General features: G+C 47.0%; 1 protein-coding gene across 1 annotated transcript; it reads left to right on the top strand.

The window, feature by feature from the left end:
• Positions 1–232: 232 nt before the first annotated feature.
• LOC142563953 (uncharacterized) lies at positions 233–25,137 on the top strand. Its single transcript, XM_075674707.1, has 6 exons — positions 233–460; positions 7,399–7,437; positions 12,916–12,951; positions 20,514–20,655; positions 22,401–22,483; positions 25,056–25,137. Exons 1-5 carry the CDS (start codon positions 395–397, stop codon positions 22,445–22,447), a joined length of 330 nt encoding a protein of 109 aa, XP_075530822.1. The 5' UTR covers positions 233–394; the 3' UTR covers positions 22,448–22,483; positions 25,056–25,137.
• The last annotated feature ends 1,676 nt before the right edge of the window (positions 25,138–26,813 follow it).

Genomic DNA, 26,813 nt, shown 5'->3' with positions numbered 1-26,813 from the left:
GTCATTCAGTACGCAAAATTGTCATATAAAATTGTCGAGGTCCTAGTTAACCGCTAGACGTGGCACACCGACTAAGCGGGGTCACGTTATTTCAGTTCATTTTGTTTCAGCTGATGTGTATTTAGATCTTCACCAAAGTGTACCAATAAGTACCAGTGTGTCTGCGTTTAGCAGTAAAAAATTGTCTATAGGGGGCAGAGAAAAACCACTTTTGAAACGGAAATATTTTGTACTGTACACAGTCACAATTCTATGAATACTTGACATTTCTTGAAGATAGAAATTTGACTTTGAAAAATTGAACTTCCTGCTTCTCTGAAAATCTGCATAATTTGATTCTGTTGCAGTGGCTATAAAGTTCGCCAGCAACTATGATCGGATATTCAGGGGAACTATGCCGCTGACCTACTGTTCCGATGAAAATATCAGTGTTTCCTTACCAAGTGCCCTTGTAGGGAAGGTAAGATGAGTATATATATGTTGAAAAATGTTTTTAGGTCGGTTAGTAACACGAGCGTCGCACGAAGTGGCAAAAAAAGAAAAATCGAGCATTTAGCTGTAAGGTAATTTCACGCTGGCAATTGACTGTAACTACAGTAACTCAGGTGGATAGAGTGAATACTAGAGAGACAACAGACAACGAAAATTATTACAATAACATTTGGACGGCTTAGGCTCGATGATTACGTTATTCAAAATTTTCATCCATGACCATGTACGACTGAGAAACACTTCCAATGACCTTCATGCCAGGCTATTAGGTATAAGGCCAATGGCGAAATCAAAGACTTCGGAAAGGCATCCAAGTTGTCACCACAACGTAGGCCGGCACATCTGCTAATCCGATTCCTCGAGCATACACTGTGCGACAGCTGGCTACGTTTTCCTTTGCTTAGGTCCCATTTTGTCCGTCTGATTGGTCGTTCATTAGCCAGTTCCAGGTATTACATAGCCTGTTCAACGTCTTCCTGAAAACCTGCACGCACGTTTATTAGTATTTAGCTTGGCGTTTGCGCGAATAGCATACACGAACAAATGTACAGGTCCAGGCCTTTTGCATGAATACGTGCCAGTACGGCGTGGTGGTAGGGTTCATGGAGCCAAGATTGTTAGGCTCCTCATCTCGTGGCTTAAAGGTCCGTGATCTGCAGGTAGCGTAAGTGAGGGGTGGGGCAAGTGCCGCCCCCAAACTGAGTTTCAGCGACAACACTTTCCGCTGGCGGGAAAGGCCACCTGCGAGGCTTGAAGTGCTCAATATGTTTAGATGTGTCCTGCGGCGAAGAGGATTTTTAGAGCGGGCAAAATCACTTGTGGGTCACTTTAGAAAGGTACGAACAAGTGAGGTGTGATTTCAGTATGCACGGATATACTTAGAATCCGCATTACATACAAAGCTCGCCGCGCACCTGTGGAGTCATGGAGAAGATTTGGTCAGCAAGAGGCTGGGAATTTATACTCTTTGGACCTCCTCAATGGTTTAGATATTGTGCGTATCCGAAAGGACATCGGATACCACCTGTTCTCTTCATTCATATAAAATCTCTCATCGTCGAACTCAATTTTGTCCATTTATTTGTTCTTTGAAATCTTCTTGGAATCCAGCCCGCTAAGTTACTCTCTTAAATATCTCCACCTACAAATCGCTTAACTAAAATTCAACATTTGCTGTTTAGCGCAAGCTCCTCAAACACGAAGTAATCTGAATGGTCACCGTTGGTAAAAGCATATTTCGCGCAGAAATATGCCTCGCAGATAGTAAAACATTACCAGCCTCCTTGTAGTAAACAGAAGCCTGTCGCAGTAAGAGAAACGATAATTCTATTCTAGTAAAATTAATTTAGCGCTAGGAAAGAAAATGTTGGGAGCTTGGTTTGGCGGAAGCAAGGAATACACGTTTTGACAGGTTGAGAACGCCGAGTCGAATGGCTTTATTCAAAAGTAAAAGCAGGTTTCCGGAGTGGCAATGCTGGCGCCCCCGTCGGCTAGCCTCTTCGGTTCGAGAAATAGCAAGGGGCAATGACCCCAACGGCGGGGACAATGTAGTGACGGACGGTCGCTACAAACCATCCCCCCCCCCCCTCTAGAATGCGGGAGACATAGGTGTGAATAGTCGCAGGGATGACTAGGTAATGTTCGACACAGGCTGGCTTCACTCAATCGCATGTCGTTCATTTGCCACGAGCGTCAATGTTCAAGCTTTTCTCGGAACGCGAAACAGCACGAAAGGGGCTTTCATTGAAAGGAGTAAATGGTGGCTTGATAGAGTAAGATGTGCGTGGTTTTGTCGGGAAACTAAACATAAGCTGCCAGCGTATGATACGTGGAGGTATAGTGCGAAGCTGGTCGAACCAGGAATGTTGCTTGTCTATGTGCTGCCTGGCCGCCTGCGGTATGTCTTCATCATCATCATCAGCCTGGTTACGCCCACTGCAGGGCAAAGGCCTCTCCCATACTTTGCAAACTTCCCTGCAAACTGCAAACTTCCTAATCTCATCCGCCCATCTAACTTTCTGCCGCCCCCTGCTACGCTTCCCTTCCCTTGGAATCCAGTCCGTAACCCTTAAAGACCATCGGTTATCTTCCCTGCTCATTACATGTCCTGCCCATGCCCCCATTTATTTTTCTTGATTTCAACTAAGATGTTATTACCTCGCGTTTGTTCCCTCACCCAATCTGCTCTTTTCTTATCCCTTAACGTTACACCTATCATTATTCTTTCCATAGCTCGTTGCGTCGTCCTCAATTTGAGTAGAACCCTTTTCGTAAGCCTCCAGGTTTCTGCCCCGTAGGTGAGTACTGGTAAGGCACAACAGTTACACACTTTTCTCTTGAGGCATAACGGCAACCTACTGTTCATGATCTGAGAATGCCTGCCAAACGCACCCCTGCCCATTCTTATTCTTCTGATTATTTCAGTCTCATGATCCGGATCCGCCGTCACTACATGCCCTAAGTAGATGTATTCCTTTACTACTTGTAGTGCCTCGCTACCTATTGTAAATTGCTGTTCTCTTCCAAGACTGTTAAACATTGCTTTAGTTTTCTGCAGATTAATTTTTAGACCCACTCTTCTGCTTTGCCTCTCCAGGTCAGTGAGCATGCATTGCAATTGGTCCCCTGAGTTACTAAGCAAGGCAATATCATCAGCGAATCGCAAGTTACTAAGGTATACTCCATTAACTTTTATCCCCAATTCTTCCCAATCCAGGTCTCTGAATACCTCCTGTAAACACGCTGTGAATAGCATTGGAGAGCTCGTATCTCCCTGCCTGACGCCTTTCTTTATTGGGATTTTGTTGCTTTCTTTATGGAGGACTACAGTGGCTGTGGAGCCGCTATATATATCTCTCAGTATTTTTACATATGGCTCGTCTACACCCTGGTTCCGTGATGCCTCCATGACTGCTGAGGTTTCGACAGAATCAAACGCTTCCTCGTAATTGGTATGCCTTGCTGGGTGCCAAAAAACTGGCCTGGGATGCGGATTGCTGACCCATAGTGCATCTTGGCTGCGTTGGTTCCGAGGTCATCGGTCATTGTTCGTCGCAGCCTCAGTAGTACTATGGGTAGCCTTTACACTCTGTGCTGTCTGTCGAGATTGGTGATCAATGACGCCTCCAGGTGTCGGTGGAGGCTCTCGATCATGTCATTGCTCAGTGGTGGTAAGCCATGGTGTTATGAAGACGTGTGCCGAGCAGAAAAAAAAGCGAGATTTGCAATTTTTGGACTCGGTGAGTAGTTATGCGCAAAGGGCCACTGTGCTGCGACGCCCACGCAGCAACAAATGCTTCCGCCGCTGTTTCGGTCATGATGTCTCATACAGGCGTCGCCACAGGCCACCTTGAGTACCGATCAATGCACTCTGAGGAAGTACCTGAAACCTTGGCAGAGCGGAAGAGGCCCCACCAAGTCTATATGCACGTGATCGAAACGGCTCTCTGGTGGTTGAAACATATGTGCTGTTGAAAGCGTGTACCGGATCACTCTCACAGCTTGACGAGCTTGGAACCCTCTCGCCCAGTTTCGAACATCTTTGTTGATCCCTGGCCAGACGAATCGGTCTGCGATAAGGCTCCGTGTCGCTCTGATGCCGGGATAGCTTAGCCCATGCAGTGAACAGAATATTGGCCGCCGAAACTGGTGCGGCACGAACGGGCGAAGAGCTGCCTGTGATGTGTCCCACGTGACCAGTGTTGTGGTGTAGTTGCCTGATTTTTGCTCCCAGAGATATGCCGGATATCCGTAGAAAACATTTATATTGATAAAGGTTGCCTAAGCTCACGTCGTGAGCACGAAGAACTGTTCTTGAAAACGAAGGTTAATTCTGAAGCAAGGTTTGGGTACGGGCTAGTTGGTATTCCATGGTATCAATCGTCACTTACAGCGCACGTAGACGAGGGACAAAAAAAGGACGACGAAGACAAGCGCTGGTCTCAATTCTGGACAACCACAACCCGTTTTTTTTTGTTCGGCCAGAATGTAAAAGCTAGAGCCTTCAAGAAAAAAAAAGTAAGTGCCCCATAGCGCAACAGATATCCAACATCTCCCCTCCCCAATGTGCTGTAGCGATAATATGTAGGTTTGCGGCTCTGTGAGAGAGAGCCCAGCAGCCTCCAGTCTGTGCTTTCGTACTGCTACAGTACTGCACACTCTGCCGTGGTCGACGCGTCCACCACAACGCAAGTTTGGGCGTTGGGTAATAGATTAATCAGAAACACTGCAGTCGCAAAACGCGCTTTGATTTTTGGAAATAGTGTTCGTGCTCCGGTAACCAGTGGAAGGTAGACAATTTTTTTAGCCGCGAAGCAACAGTTCGATAAGCGGCTGAAGAACTTGTGCTCAAGATGTTATGAAGCGCCTGTGCAAATTTATGAACCCCGCAATATCGCGCAACCTTCGGAAAGTGGACGGAGAGGGGAAGTCTGCGACTGCTTGCACCCGCGATTCCATTGGCTTCACGTCTTGGAGTGAAATGCGATGGCTGAGAAAATCCAAGGCTTCAACTTCTAAAATGCATTTATAGGGCTTTAGTATGATGCCGTGTTCATCCAGTCACTCAAATAGAAGGCGAAGGTGCTCTTTGCGCTCGTCGTCTGTGTGACTTGCAAAGAACCTTTGAAGCCTGACCGTCTGAAAAGTTTGCGGCGCATTCTTTAAACCGTAAAGCATACGAACAAACTCAAATAGGCCAAATGCAATAATGATTGCTGTCCTTGGAGTGTCGCTGGGTTCGACAGGAACTCGGTGGTACACGCTCATCAAATTGATCTTGCTGTGTTTTTGGTTCCTGCGAGACGAGCGCCGAAAGCATGATGTGGGGAGGGTGATAATTATCCGGAGTAGTGAAGGGCATTCAGCGCATCGTGGTGTCATCTCCCTTGTGTCCTTGTTCGCGGAAGCTCAATTCGCTTTCCGATTCAGAGTTCGGAAATCACCACGAGGCCGCCAGTAGCCACTGTCCTGCTTTAGAAACAGATGAAAAGGTGACGACCAATTGCTAGAGGAAGGATGAATAATGCCGAGCTGAAGGATGCATTCGAACTCAGAGAGGCGTACTTCAAAGCTCCGTCCAGTGAACCTCCGTGGCACGGCGGCGAAAGGTGGGCCAGTGGTGGGGATATGATGCGCCACCTTTTGTTTCACGGGCAACGCATCGTTTCAGGGCTTTGCGAGTTGCAAGCACTCAGCAAGCACCTTGCCGTACATCGAGAAAGACCGAAATGTACGGATGCAAGAGGAGAGGTTGGACTGTAGGCCAAATACATTGAGCGATATGAAGTTATCCTTTAGGCGCTGATCGCGAACACTCACATCTAGGTTGAACTGGCTGAGGAAGTCCGCTCCCAGTACGGAAAAGTTGACATCCGCAATCACAAACACCAATCTGTGCAAGCGCCAGGGTCCGATGTGTAGCGTTCTTGACTCGAGCCCACACGGCACGATGGCAGCATTGATCACGGCGTGAAGATTGGGTGTCGACTTGTCGCGTTGGCCCTCTGCGGCCCCGTCGAGAACGATAGACAGCTCGGCTCCAGTTTGGACGAGGAGGCAGATGCCGCTGCTGCGCTGGACTGCGGATAATAGGAGGCCTGCGCGAGGGACGATGTCTCATGCCGCCGTTAGCGACTGGTCGGCGAATTTCCCGTCCATGAACAGGGGTGGGTGCAGCGACTTCCTTGTTCGCGAAAGCGATGGTGGTATCAGCACAACTGCCGTGGCGAGTCCGTAGGTGCACGGCGAGGCTGTGAAGGCGAATGGTTAGGGCGAAGTTGGTCACCAGTGTTGTCAACCGTCGTCAGCTACTTCAATTAACTGTTCAGGCGGTAGACTGTTTCCTCCAGGCGCGAGATTCAGTCCCCTGGCTCTCAGACTCGTGCACCGGCGATAGGCAACTGTGCCACAGACGAGCAGTCGCATATGCGGTCATCGAGTGCAGCTAGCCGATCAAGGCCCGTCTCGTCATAACCCCCCACCATCATGCGCATGCACTGTTGGAGACGTTCCGAGAACAGCTCGCGTAAAATTGGAAGCTGGCTCTCGTTTGCAGAGTGCTCACCCTATAACTGACGCTACCGGGGCAGTAGTTGTGAGGGTCGATCGTTCACAACTTCCTCGGAGAGCAGCTGTTGGAGCCTACTTTTTCGTGAGGGCTCGATGCGCTGTAGGGCCGTGCTCTTCAGGTCGTCGTCTGCTGTGGCCAAAGGCGCACCCGCTAGCAAGTCGTCTGTGGCATCGCCGATGTCAGAGAGTAGCGCGGCGACGCCATGCATATACTTTGCTATCTGTGAAGTGATGCGGCGGTGTTGAAAACAGGCGCCTGCTTGTACAAACCAACTTGGGGATTTTTGGGCCACGCGCTGGGTAGCTGAAGCTCTACGTCGCCTCCGTCAGAAGGAGTAGGAGCACCGTCTTCCGATACTAGTGCTCGAAAGAAAGCGTAAATGTTATAGGGCACCACTTGCTGGGAGCTCGGTGTGACGGAGGCAAGGAATCCAAATTTTGACAGGTAGGGAGCAGAGAGTCGACTGACTTTATTCAAAAGCAAAAACAGGCTTGCCGATTGGTTGTGGTGTCGTCCCATTCGGGCAGCCACCTCGATTTCAAGAAAGAGCAGAGGGTAGTGAGTGACCCGCACATCGGGGATAACCAGTTAACAGAAGGTAGCTGCAAAGAAGACATCACATCTTCATAACAGCTGCAGCTTGAAGAGAACCGAGTGAACAGTATTTCCTTCCTGTTAATCTCCATCAAGTAGTAATTGTGTACATCTCGTTCCGGTGCTCATACCGTTCCAATAAGAGATAATCCGGAACATTTTTAGTAAGCTTGAATATCGGGTATCGCTCAGGTAAGTACACTATATTTCTATCCATACCACATATTTTCTTTTATTTGCAGTGTAAACCTGGCACTAGTACCAGCTGTGAAACGTCGGAAGTAAGTTTCTTCTTTTACTTTTAAAATCGGTGTGCCTTTTTTCTTGCGGAAGTAGTTGAGAGTATTGGCGTTGGCAACTGCTACTTTTCTTTCAACACATTAAACAAAAACGCTTATTAGTTCACTGTACTAAAAATAAAGATAGCAAGATGAGAGTGTAGAGATTGCGAAAAGAAACATGACATTACGAACAATCTCAACATATCAAAGCATCCGTACTGCGTCCCATATCAACGTTGTGCCACAAGTAAAAACTTCGTAACAACAACAAACAAGTAAACACATCCCAACCTTTAGGGTAGCTGTAAGTTGAGCGTATTGGTCAACGTTTATGAAGGAAAACGCGTTAATCTAAAAATGGAGACTTTGCGAAAACACAGGAGTGCTCTGTCCGATGTTCTTGCTAAGTGACCGTTTCTAGTACCGCTTTTTCCATCAAGAACACATCACAACATTTAAAAGCAACGCGGGAGCGTTTGCACAAATTGTTCAAACTATGCTTAGGGAACAAAAAAGGGTTTTAGGGCAGTAGTGGCGTGATATTATAAAGGATGAAACGATAATACAATGAGCAAATAAGGAACACTGTGAAATAGGTTAAAGCGCTATCGCACACATTCAGTAAAACTATGAGTTGGCCTCAGAACTGTCGCACACAGAGACAGTTGCCTCACTCTCTCGCGGAATGTGTCACAAACACATAGATCAGCAAAGAATCAGCCGCACAAACAAATGCACGGCTGAAATCAGTTCCAAGTGTTCGGGCCTTTCGTAGTACTTTCAACACTTCTAAATCATGCCGAAAAACAGATTTAGGCGCCAGACCACTGGAAAGGAACGGTGGCGCTAGACCCAGCTGCCAGTCGGCACTTGTTCGGCATTCCCGTAAACCTGTAGCTAACGCTTTTCTAACAACTGAAATTACGACTAGTTTGAATGGTCATGGGCATGGTGGTGTCATGGGCAGAAAACAAAATACAAAAAGCAGGAGGACGTAAAAAGCCCAGTTTTCCGTACCTTTGACCTTAGTACTCAATTTGGTGCCCGTTGCAACACGATTAATTCTTTATGTGAACTTTTGATGTCGCACTAACAAGTATAGCCCAGATTCGCATTCTTCTCAAGCATTTATATTTTTCCCGAACAACGGGAACTCACCATAGCTAACATTAAGGGTGTTGTTTCTCGGCAAAAATATCAGTAAGCGCATACTTTTTTATTGACCACTTGTTTTTAATTACTACTATTACGACCGCGCGCACTCATACTGAATTCACATGGTCGCAGAAAAACAATTACTTTCAGTTCTTCTGTAAAAAAATAATCACTAGGGAGTCTTACAAGCGAAAAGCATGATATTATTTTGAAGTACGTCGTGGTTGTACACTGGGATAATCCTGACCACATGGAGTTATATGAAGTGCCCTTAGTTCTAAGTATACAAGCGTCGTTACCTTTCGCCCCCATCGAAATACAGCCGCCGCGACCGGGATCTGGAAGTCTGCAGCGCAACGCCATAACCGGTTTTTCTTTCACCCGCACAATGGACGATATGCGAAATCCCGTAGCCAGGGCGCTTTGCAGCAAGGCCGGAGCTTGTCAAAGATTGGGTTCTTCTCCACATTTGGCGGATACCTCGAATGAATGAGTTAAGTGAATCAACAAATAAAGTTCAAGCTTAGACAAGACTGCCTTGGGTTATTTGGTTTCCATGACTTACCTAGAATTCCTTTTGCGTGATCATCTTTTGGGCGCTTCCTCACGAGCGTACGAAAAAGGAGTCACGTGGTGAAACCGTTGATGCCTTCTTTCTTTAGTTTATTGTCCCATCCAGTGCATTACCTGAGCAAGTGAGCTATGGAAAAAAAAGATGTTTTCTGGTGTATTTTTATTAGGCTATTGATTGTAGTTTGTAAGCATTCAAAAATGTTCAATATCTGCGCTAACTCTGCTTTCAAAAAAGTCGCAGTTTCACCTGAAAGGAGAAGCATCGATTGCGATGGCAAATTAGTAAACCGTTAAGCGAAGGAAGAGTAGTAGTTTTGTGGACCGTATGGAACTTGTTAACATTCGCTTAAAAATTAAATTATCAAACCCGATGTCACGCGCGCACAAGTAAGCATGAACGCACCTAACTCGATGGCCGCGAGTTGACCTTCGTGCTGCCTCTTGCTTCAACGCGAACTTACCGGCGGGAACACGGCGCATGTGAAGCTATCGACACTCTGTCCCCATCGCAGATGGCTTTCAAGATAGGGCCCACGAGATATTGTGCACGTGGTACCGAGAGTGCCGTAAATGTCTATACGACCGGCAATGGCGGCTTGTTGTGGCACTGCAGCGCCATTTAAATTTCGCTGAGCCAATATCTCGGGGGAAATATTAACCGCTTGCCGTTCGAGACTTGTTGCGCAAGGCGGTCTACTGGTCTACTACACCATCTCTCATCACATCACATATAATGAGCACACAACCGTAGAAAATAAAACTTGAGTCCGTGATAATATTCGCCACTACATCGCGTGACAATGCAACTTCAATACACCCGTCTGTATTTATACCTTTGACTCCCTAACGGCACACATTAAAATAGTTAGCCTAGGTAGTTTTGCATAAATTCATAGCAATCTGTTCACCCAGATCTTCAACGACGTACCATATGCATGCGCGTATAGTGCAAACACACATCTGTTATTTCCGAGTTAAGAAAAGGTGAACATTACAGTGAAATAATTCATAAAAAACAGACTTTATTCTTCACTAACTCAACCCGCGTGCCCCCCCTATACCTGTGGGTTTCTTCTAGCACTCAAGACATGGCGAAAACGTAACTTTTTGTGACAAGCAAAGTCGAAAATAAAGTTGCCGACCAAATTTATGAGGCTATAAGATTAATACCGTGTAAATTGCCCTTACTTTCGATACCTGCGCTTAAGAGACTTGTGAGAAAATTATAGTGCTGAATAAGTTAACACAAAAGGGCACGCGTGAGTACGTATTGCCACGAGCAATCTTCAGAAAGCCTGCACGGTTCAGTACTAACAATTATTCGTGGACCGAAGAAAACAACCTGTGACTTCACATTTTGTTATTCCAGTTACTTTTTCTGTATTTTTCAAATGTTTGTGAGGTGTTGTGTGCATAATTTTCATCGAGTAGTCTTTCGACCCGCGAGATGTATTCGCGCTTCAATGGCACGACCATAATTGAGATGGCTGCTGACTCGTTTGAAACCACAATTCCGCGTTTCTTTCGTGAACCGCGCCCTGGAGCGCCATACGCAAGAGCCGCTGAAGTGAAACGCTCGCCCCCCCCCCCCCCCCCCCCGTGCAGCCGTTAGCACGTCGGAAACACGAGGCATCGAAGCTTGGATCGTGTGAGGGTGGGATCCATCATGTTGGCACCCTAATCACAATCCATCTCGACGTCCACGATCGTGGTTAGGCCGAACTAGGTGCGTGGAAAATGCCAGCATGTGGACTTTTGTATATTGCCTATGGTGGGAAGATTTCGTTACAGCGCTCCTCCTAAATATATAACGAAGACAGGTGGAGTCAGCTAGCGTGGTGTTTTCCGTTAAAAAACAGCCGTTCATGCCCGCATTTTTCCCCAGTATACAATGTTGGTAGTGCTGCTCATCTGCCTTAGGATTCATTAACTGCAGCGACAAAAAAAAAAACATCATTTCAAATATCAACAATACATTTACCGCACGCTACAGGAGAAGTTTATTAAATGCCTTCTTAAATATCTTGTTCGTCACGCTACTAGTTCGTGAAAGGTGGCTTTTTGGGCGTATTAATATTCCATTCTTGACGCAAGCAGAGCAATAAATAAGAGTTGCAAATAAGGAAATATCATTCTGTTCTTCTTCCTTATCTTCCTATTAGGTATTCTTTTTCGGACTGTTTGCCTCATAACTGGCTGGAGCATGGCAATTATACATATTAAAAAAAAGGGGGGGGGGACGTGAGAAGACGAGCACGGAGCTACACGAAGCACTTAGGTGTGGTCCTGCCGGATGCAGTCCTAGGAGTGCCTACGCATACAACTAAACACTTCGTACTAATGAGTGCTCAGGAAAAGCTCTAGCACCGCCTGAACTAACAAATACTTTGTGGGCCCACTATTATTGATTAAGGGTTTATTGGAGCTTTCATAATTAGTGGCACTTTGTGGTAGGCACGTAGCTAGGTAGGTAAATTCCTTTCTCGCCTCCCTTTATTAAAGAAAAAGGTCGGCAGTAAGTTGCACTTCCGTAACATGTGAAGGCGAAAGCCTGCTGCACACTTGGTAATGCGTGTCGCATCGTCGCGTTGCTGCATTCGCAGTTAGGCTCGTCGTCCGACTTGCCCCAACGAGGTATCTCTTCGACTTTGCGTTGGATAACCTCAGCAGGGGATGTAAGCGTATGCTGTCCTGTTTGTTGTGCGGGGGATGTCCGTGTGATTTCTGTTCAGCACGTATGACGAGCACAATGTTTTTCTTTTTCATTTGCCGCTTTCATCGAATGTAACCCGATGAAGCAAAATAGCAAGTTGTGTTTTTTTCTTAGATGGACGTGTAACTAAACAAAGGTCGACTTTTGGCCTTGTTGGTGCGACATGTTTGATATAATATTTTAGCAAAGGAACGAATGCTTTGCCCTTCGGCCGTAACTGCACCTGTTGCTTTCGTTTGTGCAATTTCGTACATTTTTGTGGAAAGAGCGACAGCCTAATAAATTTTCTATTTTAATCTCTTATTCTGAACGCTCATAAAATACGGCGTAGTTGAAGCAAAAATATTTCTCCGTTCCCATGTGTTAAGAGAGAAGCTCTTGTGGTGACGTTTTCTCTTAGTGTCACCAGACGGACGAGAAAGCTGTTTGTGTGCAATTTCATGATTCATTGCCTTAATACCATTATTAACCTACTGAAAATGCCAGTAAACATATATCTTTACTTCCGCAAGCGGCAACAGTACATTGTACGCACTCATCAATTTCATTTGAAGAAGCCCAACGAGCCTGAATAATGAATGAAACATTCCTACCGTAACCGCTGCATGACTGTAATAGTCCTACAGAAGATATCGTTAATTATATAACTTCGTCAGCAAAAGGGCTAATATTAGTAACTGCTGCCTTCGGCAATAATCAGCCGCACCTACTGCAGTAGACTTTGTGTCCAGCTATCTTTCGCACTTTAATGAGCCTAACTGTCCAGATGAATCATAGAGCCGTTGCTGTCTTTGACGCTACAGATTCGTAAACTACCGGCAGGAAAAGCCGCTGCCGGCTTCGGTAATGCGAGGACTGTGCACTGTTCGCAACGGGTATTCCTTATGTAGATGCATCTAGAACAAGCGACCTGCTATCGTAGGACACATTATATCCTGTATCACTCACAACTCGCGGAATGCGAATCGTTGCAGTGTTTTTACCATAGATATAAATGACCCCGGAAACTCGAGTTTTTTGTTTTCTTTTTTTTTCAGAGAAGCCTTGATGAGACGCTTGTGTCACACGTAGAGGTATGTGAGAACCATATACTTCTCGGCAGTTTTTTTCTTCTACTGGAATCGTTGCTAGATCAACTGTGTTATGCAAACTTTTGTAAAGACAGCCCTTCATTGACGACTGCTTTATTCTCGAATGTTCGTCAGTGCAATAAGTAAACCTGAAAGCACATTATTAGGAACCAGATTATTAGGAACCATATTAGGATCATACATGTACTTTGTACCGGGAACATCTATGATCATCTACGATCGCGTGTTTACTTTATGTTGTGGATGATTTTCACTGAACGAAAAAGACATTTAGAGAGTTATCTTGAGAATTGAATGGGCGGACTGTCTGTAGTACTGTTATTTTATCATTAGGAGCAGGGGTGTTAGGATAGAGTCGAAAAGGCGTTTCCGGCTCCGTTTGTTTTGCCGTTTTTTGTTTGTAGTAGATATATCATCGTTTCAACTTTGTTTCATCGGACTGTCAATTTTAAACTCAAAAGAACTCAGTCTCCGAAATTCTTTTTCCCACAATTATCTGATTTTCTTTTTTTTAATTAGTTTTATTCTCATAGTATTTCTACATTATTGAAGGAACACTACATACTATGCATAATGTTCATTAGGGCCGGTTTCTTCTCTATTTAGGTCATGTTAATGAAAGTGTTCTATGACAGAGCCCACAGAAAATTTGTCCCATGTACATATCTCATGCAATTATCGCCACGCAAATCAACAAGATGAGGATACTTTGCCGTTTTGGCTCTACCTAATGGTTAGGAAAGTAGACGGAAAAAAGAGTAGAGCGTTTTGCCTAATAGAAGAAATTAGCTTGGACCACTACGTTCATGAGCGTAGTGTTGTCGTGGTCCTTCCGTTGGCGTCATTCCAGCTTTGTCATCTGACTCTCATCATATCGTCGTCGTCATGCCCTATACACCTATTCAGTGGCCTAAGTACTCTAGCACCTTATGCAATTGGGACGAAGTGATCCTATTGCTGAGTGTTTGTTCTCCGTCACCAGTATTTTGTGGTAATTCTCGCTTTCTTCCGGGGAACGCTGTTCCCTGCCCGACGGGAATGGAAGTGGAACCACCCGCACTCCCTCCTGATGTAGCGGCGCCCGCGTCGGCAACCTCAAGCAAGCGGAACAGCCTCTCGAGCGACAGCGAGGCTACCCTGATAGACTCGACCGAGAGCTACGACAGCTCCGACGACGACTACGTGACTGTCCTGAGTCAGAAAGCAAAGCGGCGGATGCTTAGGGCCTCTGTGGACACATCTACTATGAGGACTCCGCAGAGTTCGCCGAAGCACACCATCCTTTTCTTACCTGTGCTACCCTCCGACAACATGAGATTCCTCAACAGGCAAGTTGCATCGGTTGAACTCGAGAGACTGTTGCCAAATGGCATTGAGGACGTACGAGTCAACCCTCGGAAGAATATTGTCGCGGTAGACGTCGCCCAAGCGTCGGCGTTAGATTCTCTGCGAGCTGTCACTGTTCTCGGTGGCATGAATGTCCGTACCATCATCCCGATGGGAAAAGAAACTACTACAGGCGTCATATATGACATTGATGCGGCCATCTCAGGCGAGGATTTACCACTTTTGATAAAGCCTGCCAATCATGGTACCCACATACTACAGGTGGCCTGTCTCGGAACTTCCAGATGCGTGAAAATTGTCTTTAAAGGTGACTGCCTTCCATCGCATGTGAAGGTAGGTCATTTTCGACATGCTGCCCGCCCTTTGTTCCCAAGCCGCTTCAATGCAGAAATTGTCAGAAATTCGGCCACGTGAGCGCCGTCTGTGGACAGTCTGCTATATGTTCCCGCTGTGCAGCACAACACTCTACAGGCAACTGCCAGGCAAAAACTTATAAGTGTCCGAACTGTCAAGGGCCCCACGATGCCTCATCAAAGGAATGTCCTAGAGTTAGGCGAGAACTCTCCATCTTGAAGAAAATGGTGAGGGACCGGTCGACACATCGTGAAGCAGCTGCTGACTTCAGGCGACGTCGTTCTCGTCGCAGACACTCATCAAGGAATTCTGCTCACCGTACAAAGAATACGCGTGCCGCACAGCCTCTTGCTGTTGAATCTGCTCCAACCTCAGTGCAGAATGTTTCCAAACCGTGTATAGATAACGGAGCATCTGAAAAGAATGCCGTGGATGAAGAATGGCCACCACTGCTAAGGATAAGCCCTGTGGAAAAACCCCAACGAGGAAAGACACCACAATGCTCACCTCTCACCCCTCACCCAGATGAGCTGACAGAGCATGACCGCCGAATTGTAACAATGCTCAAGTCTTTGATAAATACGATTCGTACGCTTGTGGGCAACTCGAATACGCCAACAGCTCGAAGCGCACTGCAAGTGTTGGATGCCCTGAGCCCAGTGCTTGCAAATCTTGCATAAGCACAATGGCTCTTCCACTGCCTTCACTCCGTGATGAAGTGCGTAGTGCGACGATTTTCCAGTGGAATGCCAGAGGACTTAAATCACGGATTTCCTGTTTCCGCCAATACGTTTTCACGAACCGATTTCCTGTAGTGGTAATATGCGAACCGAACGTGTCAAAAGCGCTACGACTCTCTGGATACGAAGCCTTTATGGCGTCGACGTGCCGGCAATCCAGCAAAGTAATTGTTTACATCCGTACAGAACTGACTTACATTCCCCACTCGGTGCAGCCTCATGATGGAAACCAATACGTGTGTCTCCGCATTACAAAGAATAAAGTGGCCTTCACCCTTATCGGCGCCTACATATCCCCATATAGTCGATTCGACGGCGACCGATTGCGAGACATCCTGACGGCGACTACTGGACCCTGGATTATCACGGGAGACTTTAATGCTCATCACTTGGCTTGGGGAAACTCCAGAATAGATTCCAGGGGCCGGAAACTTGTGGAATTTGCTTCCGACCATGAACTTAGCATTATGAACGATGGCAGTCCGACGTACTTGCGTGGTTCGAACTATAGCAGTTGCTTAGACTTGACCTTGGTGTCACGGCAACTTGGTCAAAATGTTCGATGGTTCTCTGACATCGAGACTCATGGTAGTGACCATATTCCCACCTACTTAAGTATCACTGGATTTGGAAGCTTCTCCTCTTCTACTTCCCGACAAGCATATATAAGGTGGTCAACGTATAAGACAAAGGTGGAAGAGGCATGCAAAGAAGGATTTACCGGCACCATTGAGAACCTTATTACAGGTGTACTGGAATCGTCTAAGTACACATTCACATCCGCTAAAAAACGTACGGATTTTGACATGGAACTTGAGCGACTTCGAACTATTCGCAGAAGAGCCGAGAGGCGATACAGGCGCACGAAGTCAATTCATGACCTTAGAGTCGCTCGACGTATACAGAAGAAAATCCAACGTCGTATGGACAGTCTGGAGGAACAACGGTGGAAGACGTTCTGCGAATCACTTGACCCCCGCAAGCCACTGTCTATCATATGGAGGACGGTGCGCGGCCTTGGCTCGTCTCCACAGCAACGACACCCATTCTCAGCCCTCGCCCTCCATCAAGGCCGCTCACAGGTCGATATAGCCGAAGACTTCTGTGTGAAGTTTGCGGGCAGTGTGGTCACCATCAATAGCGAAATTCTGGGTGAGGTTTCTGCGGCACGCTTCCCAGAATTGAATGTGTCCTTCTCACTTGAGGAATTGGACGCTGCTCTGGCCTCATGCAGGCGCTCATCGTCGCCAGGACCAGACGGCATCACCTACGCTGCTTTATGCCACCTAGGTGAAGATGGCCGAAACAGACTTCTGGACTGTTATAACCAGTCATGGAATGATAATAACAATAATATTTGGGGTTTTACGTGCCAAAACCACTTTCTGATTATGAGGCACGCCGTAGTGGAGGACTCCGGAAATTTTGACCACCTGGGGTTCTTTAACGTGCACCTAAATCTAAGCACACGGGTGTTTTCGCATTTCGCCCCCATCGAAATGCGGCCGCCGTGGCCGGGATTCGATCCCGCGACCTCGTGCTCAGCAGCCCAACACCATAGTCATGGAATGATGGCGTCGTTCCTGAGCGGTGGAAGTCCAGGCGCTTGATACCACTTCTGAAGCCTGGAAAGTCGCCACTTGACCTAGCGTCCTACCGACCCATTGCGCTGTCCAGTTGTGTTGGGAAGGTCATGGAAAGAATGATTCTCACCCGCCTAGAATGGTATCTTGAGCGCCACAACGTATACCCCGATGCCATGGCTGGTTTTAGAAGAGGCCGTTCCTCTATTGACAACGTCATCGACTTAGTAACGTCTGTACAACAAGAAAAACACCACAAGCGTATATCGGTTGCACTATTCCTCGACATGCAAAGCGCCTATGATAATGTAACGCACGAAGCCATCCTTGATGCCCTGGAAAATAATGGAATTGGTGGACGCATGTTTCGGTGGATTCGGAGCTATCTATTCCAAAGATCCTTCTTTGTGCACAGTGCAGATGGCCGAACTGCTGACCATTACACTTACCGTGGCGTCCCTCAGGGTGGGGTTCTTAGCCCCACTTTGTTCAACCTTGCAATCCTTGGCCTTGCCGACGTTTTACCACATACAGTACACCTTTCCATATATGCTGACGACATATGCATATGGGCCTCGGCAGTTACACGTCTCCAGGTGCGTGCACGGCTCCAAAAAGCAGTGACCCTAACATCATCGTACCTGCGTGCGCAAGGCCTCAGCATTTCGACCGAGAAGTGCGCCTTAGTCGCCTTTACCCACAAGCCCATGACCTGGTACCCCATTTCTATTGACCACCAACCACTTTCCTACGCAAAAACTCACCGATTCCTAGGCGTTATTATAGACAGAGACCTTTCATGGAGCCCCCACATCGCATACTTGAAGAAGAGGCTTACTTCTATCTCCCATATATTAAGGTTTCTTGCCGGTAAAACGTGGGGCACATCCGTGGCATCTATGCTTCAACTTTACAGGACGCTCTTCCTAGGATACTTGCGATACAGCACACCAGTGCTGTCCAATGCTAACAAAACTAACATCCATGTCCTACAGAGCATTCAAGGCCAAGCCCTACGAACATGTCTGGGGCTACCTCGAAATGCTTCAACCGTGGCAACAATTGCCACCGCGAGAGACCACCCAATAAGGACCTATATAGATATCGACGCACTCCGGGTGCATGTTCGCCATATATCCAGAGTCCCTGACCACCATCTCGCTCGCTTGCCTGAGAATAGACCCAAGGCAGCGTTCTCCAGATCAGTTGCGGTTAACCGGCACTCTTTGTCTTTGAGGCACTCACCCGCAACAAGAACGCCATCCCCTATGTGGTGCTCGAAGAAGCCTCCAGTGTACCTTGCTGTTCCAGGAATAGTGAAGAAAGCTAGCCTGACCACCGCGGCTCTCAAGCAGATCACATTGGAACTTCTGCATTGTTCATACGCTAACCGAATTCATGTTTACACGGATGGTTCCGTCTCAGAAAATTCTACAGGCGCCGTTGTTCTACCATCTAAATCGGTCGTCATCAAGTTTAAGACTTCACATGTAACGACATCTACAGGTTCTGAACTGGCCGCTCTTCGCGCTGCTGTCGAATACATTGAAAAAGAACCGCCCAACAAATGGGCAATATTTTGTGACTCGAAAGCAGCCCTCCAGAGCTTGCGAAGTTTACGACGGGGCAATTATGAACAGCTGGTGTCACAAATCAACGAAACCTGCCATTGTGCATCTGAAAGAGGACATGATATCATATTTCAGTGGCGGCCGGGACATTGTGGCATCGTTGGTAATCACCTCGCCGATGACGCTGCCCGACGTGCCCAGGCTGGCTCACCGACACTCCTTATACCTTTATCCAGAGTCGACGCTGCAAGAGAGCTTCGCAGTCTCGCTCGTACAATCACGTTAGGTTGCTGGCATACACCACAGAACTGTAAGTGTCGTTTACACAGCCTCGACCCATCACTGAAACTTACATTACCAGCGAACCTTCCACGACGTGACGCAACACTGCTGTGTCGGCTGTGGGTAGGAGTAGCATTCACCAACTCCTACAGCTATCGTATTGGAATGGCGGATTCACCAATGTGCGCTAAGTGCAAGTGTGAAGAGACCATCAGTCACCTTCTGTGCCACTGTTCTCGCTTCGATAATCAACGTGCGACTCTCCAGTGTGCCTTGAACACACTGGATGACAGGCCGTTTACGGAAGCGAAGATCTTGGGAGCCTGGCCTCACAGCTCATTGGCCCAGAAAGCAGTTCGAGCGCTTTTGCGCTACCTGAGGGCAACAGACTTGAGTACCCGACTATAGACATCCTACACCTAAGTTCTCTCTCTCCCTCTTTCACTCCCCATTCCCCTCCCCATGTGTAGGGTAGCAAACTGGACTCAGTCTGGTTAACCTCCCTGCCTTTCCGTCTTCCCTTCTCTCTCTCTCTCTCTCTCTCTCTCTCTCTCTCTCTCTATGCAATTGGATAATTGCTAGTGGTCATAATGCTGTCGGGGGTGTTCCATCGCTGTCATTTCAGCTCTGTCATCCGACTCTCGTCATGCGATCGACTTCACACCATCATCGTCATGCAATCTTCAGGCATTCGTTGTCATTCTGTTGTCCTCATGTCGTCGTCACGCTGCCTTTATTGTTTCATCGAGCTATTCCTTCTCCATCATTAGAACAGTGGTGCTTTGCTCTTCAAATTGTGATTATGCCGCTCTTATATTACATCCTCGTCATTCCAGCTCCATTATTCGCTTGTTCTCATCAACTCGTCGCAATCATACCGGTCCTCTTTTCGGCGTTTTCGCGCTGTCGACCATATGTCATCGTCATCCTTTCCCAAAGACCATGTAATTCTCGTCATGCGGCCTTTGTCATTTCAATTGACGTCATCCTTCATCGTCCATCGTAGTCACTGCGTCGTCGCCATACAGTCATCGTCATGCCGTCATGGTCATTGGTGACCTGCGCAAGTGTGTTGCAAACCAAAGCAGCCCGATAGCGGAGACAGTGTACGCCACAGATAACCGAAGCAACGGAAGTTTCGGAATGCCCGGAACACAATTCATATAAACGTGACTTCAACAATATGGTTTCACTACATTGCTTGAATAGTGATCTCATTACCGTCGATACTCGTCACGAGGCCGGTTCTCCCGTATTTCGTTTTATGATTGCCACTATTTTTGTCCTCTCCGTGAAAGGGTATTGGTGCCTTTGTTGAATAATTGTCGTCATCATTACCAGCGTTGCATGAGTAGGTCACGAAATTGTGCTGCTTCGTTTGTCCTTCTATTCCTATTAAGTAGTATTTTTCAGGCAGTTCGTTTTTGTGTTGCGCGGGAAAACGATGTGCACAGTTTGTAGCTAAAAGCTTCTGTCGTCGTATAAAAGCCTCTGTCATCGTGCCAAACGCACCCAGAATCGAAATAAAACTTAAATACGAATAAAGAAACAGCCCATTAAGTAAATTGCCGTCCGTAATGTTCTCATACGATACCCTGAATTTTAATGGCCAGTTCAACGCTGTCTTTGGCATCGAAAAGCCCCTCCATAACTTTTTATATTTACAGTGCCTTGTGGGAAACGCACTTCCCAATGCTCCGCAAGATAAGATCATCGCCCTTATCTGTGGCATCATCAGCCGTACCGACAGGGCTGCCTTCGCCCTCCTACCACTGTGGTTTGGCGTCTACAACGTCAACAGAAATTTGTGTAAGTTTTACAACGCAGTAGTCACCAAGTTTCCGTAGAGAAATAGTACAGTCATGTAGTTTCTGCACAATATAATTTGTCAAGGAGTTTTATTAGGGGCGCTTATGGAAAGCACGTGACGCAGGCCTTGGTGCGACAGCTAAAGAAGATAGACGCCAATGAAAGAAAGGGCCGCCGTAAGCTCATACTATCTTGTTCACTTTGAATGCACGTGAAGTAAGGCTTTTGAAATGTAAAATGTTACGCAGTGTCCCTGAGCAATGTGCTATCATCAGCTGCAACAGAAGAACCCCAAGCCGGAAAGCTGGGCAATAAGCAGAAGAATTCTTGTCATGTTTGTATTGCTTTCCAATCTGTCAGGAAGTGCACTGGTTCTTAAACATAAGCGCCCACTCATACGTCAGGACGTGCACTGGTTAAACACATGTACCCACTCGTACAATTTTCTATCTGAATCTAGCTATCAGTCCAAACCGAGCATGGCATGTTAGGGGCATATACGAGTGAGGGATCCTGAATAACACATGTAACTCTTATTTAAGTGAGTGTAGGTATTATCTGAGTGTATTTCATACTGACGCCGCAAAAAAGACATTGCTTTACATCGGGACGCATGCTTCGAAGTTCATTAAAGAGTAGTATAATGGGACGCAGAACAAGATACTGGGTTTCTTAAGTAGTTCCTCTTGAAAAAGACTGCCACTTGTGCCCGGAGGCGAGGCATTGAAAGTAACAGTAAGGGTTTGCGTCACACTGAACGATTATCGCAGCTATAAATTTATGTGACACAACGAGTAGCCTGCGTGGCACCCTATAGTGCAGCAACATAGGCAAAGCAGCGGCGTTTCCTAAAGAGGGAATTAAATTGATTTAACCCGTTCCGACCGCTCTAGGCAGCGCGGCTGTTCAACAGTAGCACTAATGTGTGGGCGCACAACACTCATGCCAGCAATGGAGGCCAGAACGCTGGCCTGGCTCTGGCAGAGCCGGTGGAATTGAACGCACGTCTCGAATGTACTTCGTCACTTTTACCGCCAAACCTATTGCGCGTCTTTCTAGCCCTTCTGACACTCTTCCGAGCGAATCGTTTATTTGCGTAGATACCGTGACAGCGTGATGGCAGTGACTACGACGGCGGTGATGGCAGTGGCTGCAGTGGGGGTGGAGGTAGTTCAGGTGACGGCGCCAGCAACAAGAGTGCGAGCGGTCCATTAAACTGGGGCTGCCATCATCGGAACAAACTATGAGCTCACGTAAAAAAACAAGAAATCATACCCAGGAGTTCTAACGAGCCGTAATTCGCCGTCGCTGATAAAGAAGTCTATGATACTGTTTTTTCTGGTAATATTGATGCCTGGGTATCCGCTTCAGTGGTCATATAAATTATCTTAAACATGAGGTTCCAACTGCATATATGTTCGGCGTTAAATCCTTCAGCGCATGAACGCATGATCGTTTAAAACATGGCCGACCACGCTTGTAGCAAGTTTAGTGCGGATGAGTGTCAGGAGGGAAATTAGTGAGTGGCTTGTCAAGGAATACGAGGAAACAATGTGGTAGCTCGGCGGGACTTTTCAGTGCCCCCCGCAGGGGCGCTTGCTGGCAGGCGTTTGGTGTGTTGCGACACAACATACGCGAGCACAGGAGGGATGGATCATCCCGCGTTCAACATTGCATGGATTTGTCGTGTCCGGGGAAAACGGGACCCTGGGCAAGAACCGATGCTGATTGTTTGCACCTTTAAGGCCCCTGGAGGAAGCCACTGGACCCCTTTCGCCTCGGCTTCTTGTAGACGCCACCCACGGACTGACCCACCGTTGGAAAATTGGTAGGTGCCTTTCCTGGCGTCCTCTCCAATGTCTCTCACATTTAATATTTCCTTCGTTCTCCCCTCTTCTCTATTACTTCTTATCTTCTGGGCAGCGAGGGTTAAACCTGTGTCAGTGGCCAACGTAGGTTATGTGATATTCGGCTATAGTGTTAACAGAGAGCTATCGTTTGCAGGGCGTGTTTTACGGGACCTGCAGCGCCCCCGTATAGGGCGCCATGGTGGGTGGCTGGTGTTACTGCTCATAAATACACACTGAAGTATGGCTTGTTTCTTCCCACACTACCTAATTAGACCACTAAGATTGGACCACCAACGTCCTACATATGTGCAGCAGAGATCCGAAGCGGAAAATTCAAACGTTCCTAGGAAATATGCAAGAAACCTGTGGATTATTCTCGGATGCCTATGGAATCACCCCATGAACGCGCATTGACGTTCATAGAAACGTCCCAGGAGTGTCAGGACGTCCAAGGGAGGTCTAAATATGGATTGTTCTTGTTGCATAATTTCGAGTTGTCCTAAGGATATTTGTGCCAGGATGTAGGACGCTTCTGGACATTTTTGTTGCCTATCGTCCAAAGGACGTTTGTGGAAAATTTGGTTTTGGGTTCAGGACGTGCGCGGGACGGCCATTGGATTATAAATTAATATAATATGGACGGTCCTCATAATGTTCCCGAGCAGTGCAGCAAGCTTGCTGCTCTTTAGATACCATTAACAAAGCTTCACCTGGTTTTGCGCTTGTCATTAGGGCAACGATGAATAGAAACTGCATGGCTCTTGAAGATAAATCTTAGTGGTCCAATAAGGCGATCAAACATATTTGTCATGCAGAAGCTTAAGTACCCGCAGACAGGCCAGGAATGCAGCCCACCGCATCTCAAGGTATGCTAAAGAAGACTGCAGTGCAGCTAAGCATTGTGCACATCATTTCCTGCTATTGTAAGCTAATAAATTACATACTACTTGATAAAATTGCAATAAATCAAAACATATAGACATGCAAGCTCTACTTTTTCGGGTAACAAAAATGAGGCTACAGAACAAAGTTCTGCAGGCGGCTGAATCATTTGACATTCTAAATAAATATAGCACATTTATTTCAATAGAGCAAGTGCAGGAGATCATAAGTTCAACTCTCCAATTCCCTCAGCAGTTTTAACCAAAGCATATCAAAGAAAACAAATAAAACTGTATAATTTCATCACACTAGCTCAGCAATTAAGAGTTATTTATGACACACCAAGGTTAGTAAAAATGTGCATGAATTAAACTGTTTACAAATGCACTTTGGTAGCAAGAAAAAATAATTCACCGTGGGGCCCCTAGAGAAATTATCACGAGTCTTGCTCAGGGCTCACTTTCGTCGTCGCAGGCACACCGACGCAAAATTGGCTCAACAGTCTACGTATGTTAGCTTTTTAAGTTACCAGAGCCTTTCTCTAGGCCATATTTAGTATATACACACACTAACACGAGTGATGCTAGTGACGTGACAGCTACAGTAGGCAATAACGAAATAACTTGAGACTAGTTGAGTGGCCATATATAGATACAAACAGCTGCGGTATGATAAGTCATTTATACAGCAAAATGCACTCTGTATTCATAATAAATTCTGGGAAAGGTCACCAGAGCAAACACTCACACTTTCGTGTTGTGATGAGAGCACTTCAGTTTAGCTAATATTTTACAGATGCACCTCGGGCACTAGAATAGGTTTAAAAAGCTTCAGCAAGCATGGGGAGTACAAAGGAAGTTAGGAGGCCTACTGCAGGCTGGCTCACTTCAGCGGTCGCAGACACATCTATGCAAAATATGCTGAAAAGTTCATAGGTGTCATAGCCATCAAGGAAGCGTACTCGAGATTTTATTCGGGCCTCCTGAGGGGTAGTACACAGTAAATTACTGGGCATTAACAAAGTACTAAAGGATTACTTAAGCAGTTGCAGACACGAGCATTAATAGAGATTTCACGGGTACAAAAGCAGTTACAAGATACATGCTGCAGCACAAAAGCAAACTACCCGCAGGGGCGTCTACTTCAGCAGGCGTTTGGTGTGTTGCGACACCACTCACCCGAGCACACGAGGGTTGGACCCTCCGCGTCTAACCATGCGCGGCTTAGCCGTGTCCGGGGAAAGGGGGATCCTGGAGGTTGTGCCGATGCTGGGTGTTCGGACCTTTAAGGCCCCCCAGCGGAGGCAGCACACCTCTTTGGCCTCTGCTTCACGTAGACGGCACTCCCGGAATGACCCACCCGGGGGAAATCGGTAGTTGCCTTTTCCTGTCTCTCTCCCTACTACCTTCGTCTTTCCCTTACTTTCCACCTTTCCTGTGTTCTTCTGGCTTCCCCTTTACTTCCAATTTTTCCAGGCAGCAAGGGTTAACTTTGTGTGTATAGCCAACCTAGGTTATCTCATATTTGGTTATAGTGGTTGTGTACAGTGGGCGATGGCAGGACTCGTATATTTACAAGGCCTGTCACGTCCCCTTGTTGTACTCCACGGTGGGTGGCTGACACAACTGCCGAAATTACTCCAATTTTTATGGCTTCTTCTTTCCCCAGGCTTCCTGATCGCCCTCTCACAAAAAGAGGACGCACCGAAGAATGTTTCCACTTCTTTAATAAACCCACTGAAATTTTTCCACGTTTCCACGTGATTCAAAGCGAAACCCCCGACAAGACCGTAAGAACTTTATCACCTTTCATTGTCGCGAAATGCCTCACTGAGACCCTACGCGCAGGATAAAAATTCACGAAAATGGCCAGTGGTGACATTCTCTTTGAAGTCCGTGAAAAAGCTCAGAATGAAAATCTGCAAAAACTCATCTCGCTTGGCGACACCCAAATATCTGCAAGTCCTCATCGTTCATTGAATAGTACACGAGGGGTAGTATCAGATCAGGACCTGCTGGAACTGACAGAGACAGAGCTCCTAGAAGGCTGGAAAGGGCAACATGTTACGAATGTACAGCGAATAAAGATCCGATGTGACGACAAGGAAATTCCGACAATACACCTCATACTTACCTTGTGTACGAGCACACTCCCTGAACACATCGAAACAGGCTACATAAAAATAAATGTAAGGCCGTACATTCCAAACCCCCGACGCTGTTTTAAGTGCCAAAGATTCGGCCATGGCTCTCAGAGCTGCAGGGGCCGTACCACCTGTGCAAAGTGCGCATCACATGAGCACCCTGCAGATAACTGCAATGATCCACCCCACTGTGCAAATTGTGACGGTGAACACCCGGCATATTCTCGCTCTTGTCCCTTATGGCAGAAAGAAAAAGAAGTTATCACGCTCAACGTAAAAGAAAATATTTCGTTCAACGAAGCTAGAAAACGCCTCTCATTTGTGGGGCCTTCTTTCTCCGACGTGGCACGGCAGGGGGCAGTGCCACAACGGTTCTCGGCGGCCGTTAGGACCACGCAAAATGGGCCGACGGTAGCGCCACTCGCCCCCACTGCGGGATCAGCTAGTGCTGTTCCGCAACCCAGCAAGAGCCAGCAGTCCACCGGACCTGCAGGCTCCACGACATCTAGGGCATCTGTTCGCACAGAGAAGCCCGAAACACCCGCGAACGTACACTGCGAGCGGGCATCCAGCGCCTCTATGGAGGGAATGGATACATCAAGTGTATCGGCGTCTCAGACGCCGAAGGATCGGCGAAGCTCTCAGGAGCTGCCCAAAAAAGGCAAATCCCGCCTCACACGGCTTGGCAAGGTTCCTGTGCGATAACATAGTTTTCCTTTCTTGAACACACATCACCATACACTTTCACTATGGATACACAAATATTATATTGGAATGTCAGGGGTCTTCTTCAGTCTAGATGACTTCAAGGAACTCCTACATAAACATAATCCAAAAGTGCTGTGTGTTCAAGAGACTCATCTGAAAAGCACACAAACAAACTTTCTTCGTAACTACGCCATCTTCAGAAAAGACCGTGACGAGGCTAACGCGTAGTGCGGTGGCTGAGCAATCACCATAGACAAGTCTATAGCTTCTCATCATGTAGCCCTACAGACACCCCTCGAAGCAGTATCAGTGCGAGGAGTTCTTTTTAATAAGTTGGTTACTGTTTGCTCCATTTACATACCCCCAAAGTATCACCTTCACAAAACAGATTTCTACAATCTCATCAATCAGCTTCCGGAACCCTACCTACTCGTGGGTGATTTTAATGCCCACAACACCCTGTGGGGAGATTCCCGTTGTGACGCGAGAGGTCGGCTGATAAAACATTTTCTTTTGACATCCGGTGCATGCCTATTTAATAAGAAGGAGCCGACGTATTACAGTGTGCATCACAA

Source organism: Dermacentor variabilis, chromosome 11 (genome assembly GCF_050947875.1).
Source record: "Dermacentor variabilis isolate Ectoservices chromosome 11, ASM5094787v1, whole genome shotgun sequence".
Classification (NCBI taxonomy): domain Eukaryota; kingdom Metazoa; phylum Arthropoda; class Arachnida; order Ixodida; family Ixodidae; genus Dermacentor; species Dermacentor variabilis.
This window is presented reverse-complemented; position numbering and strand designations above follow the sequence as displayed.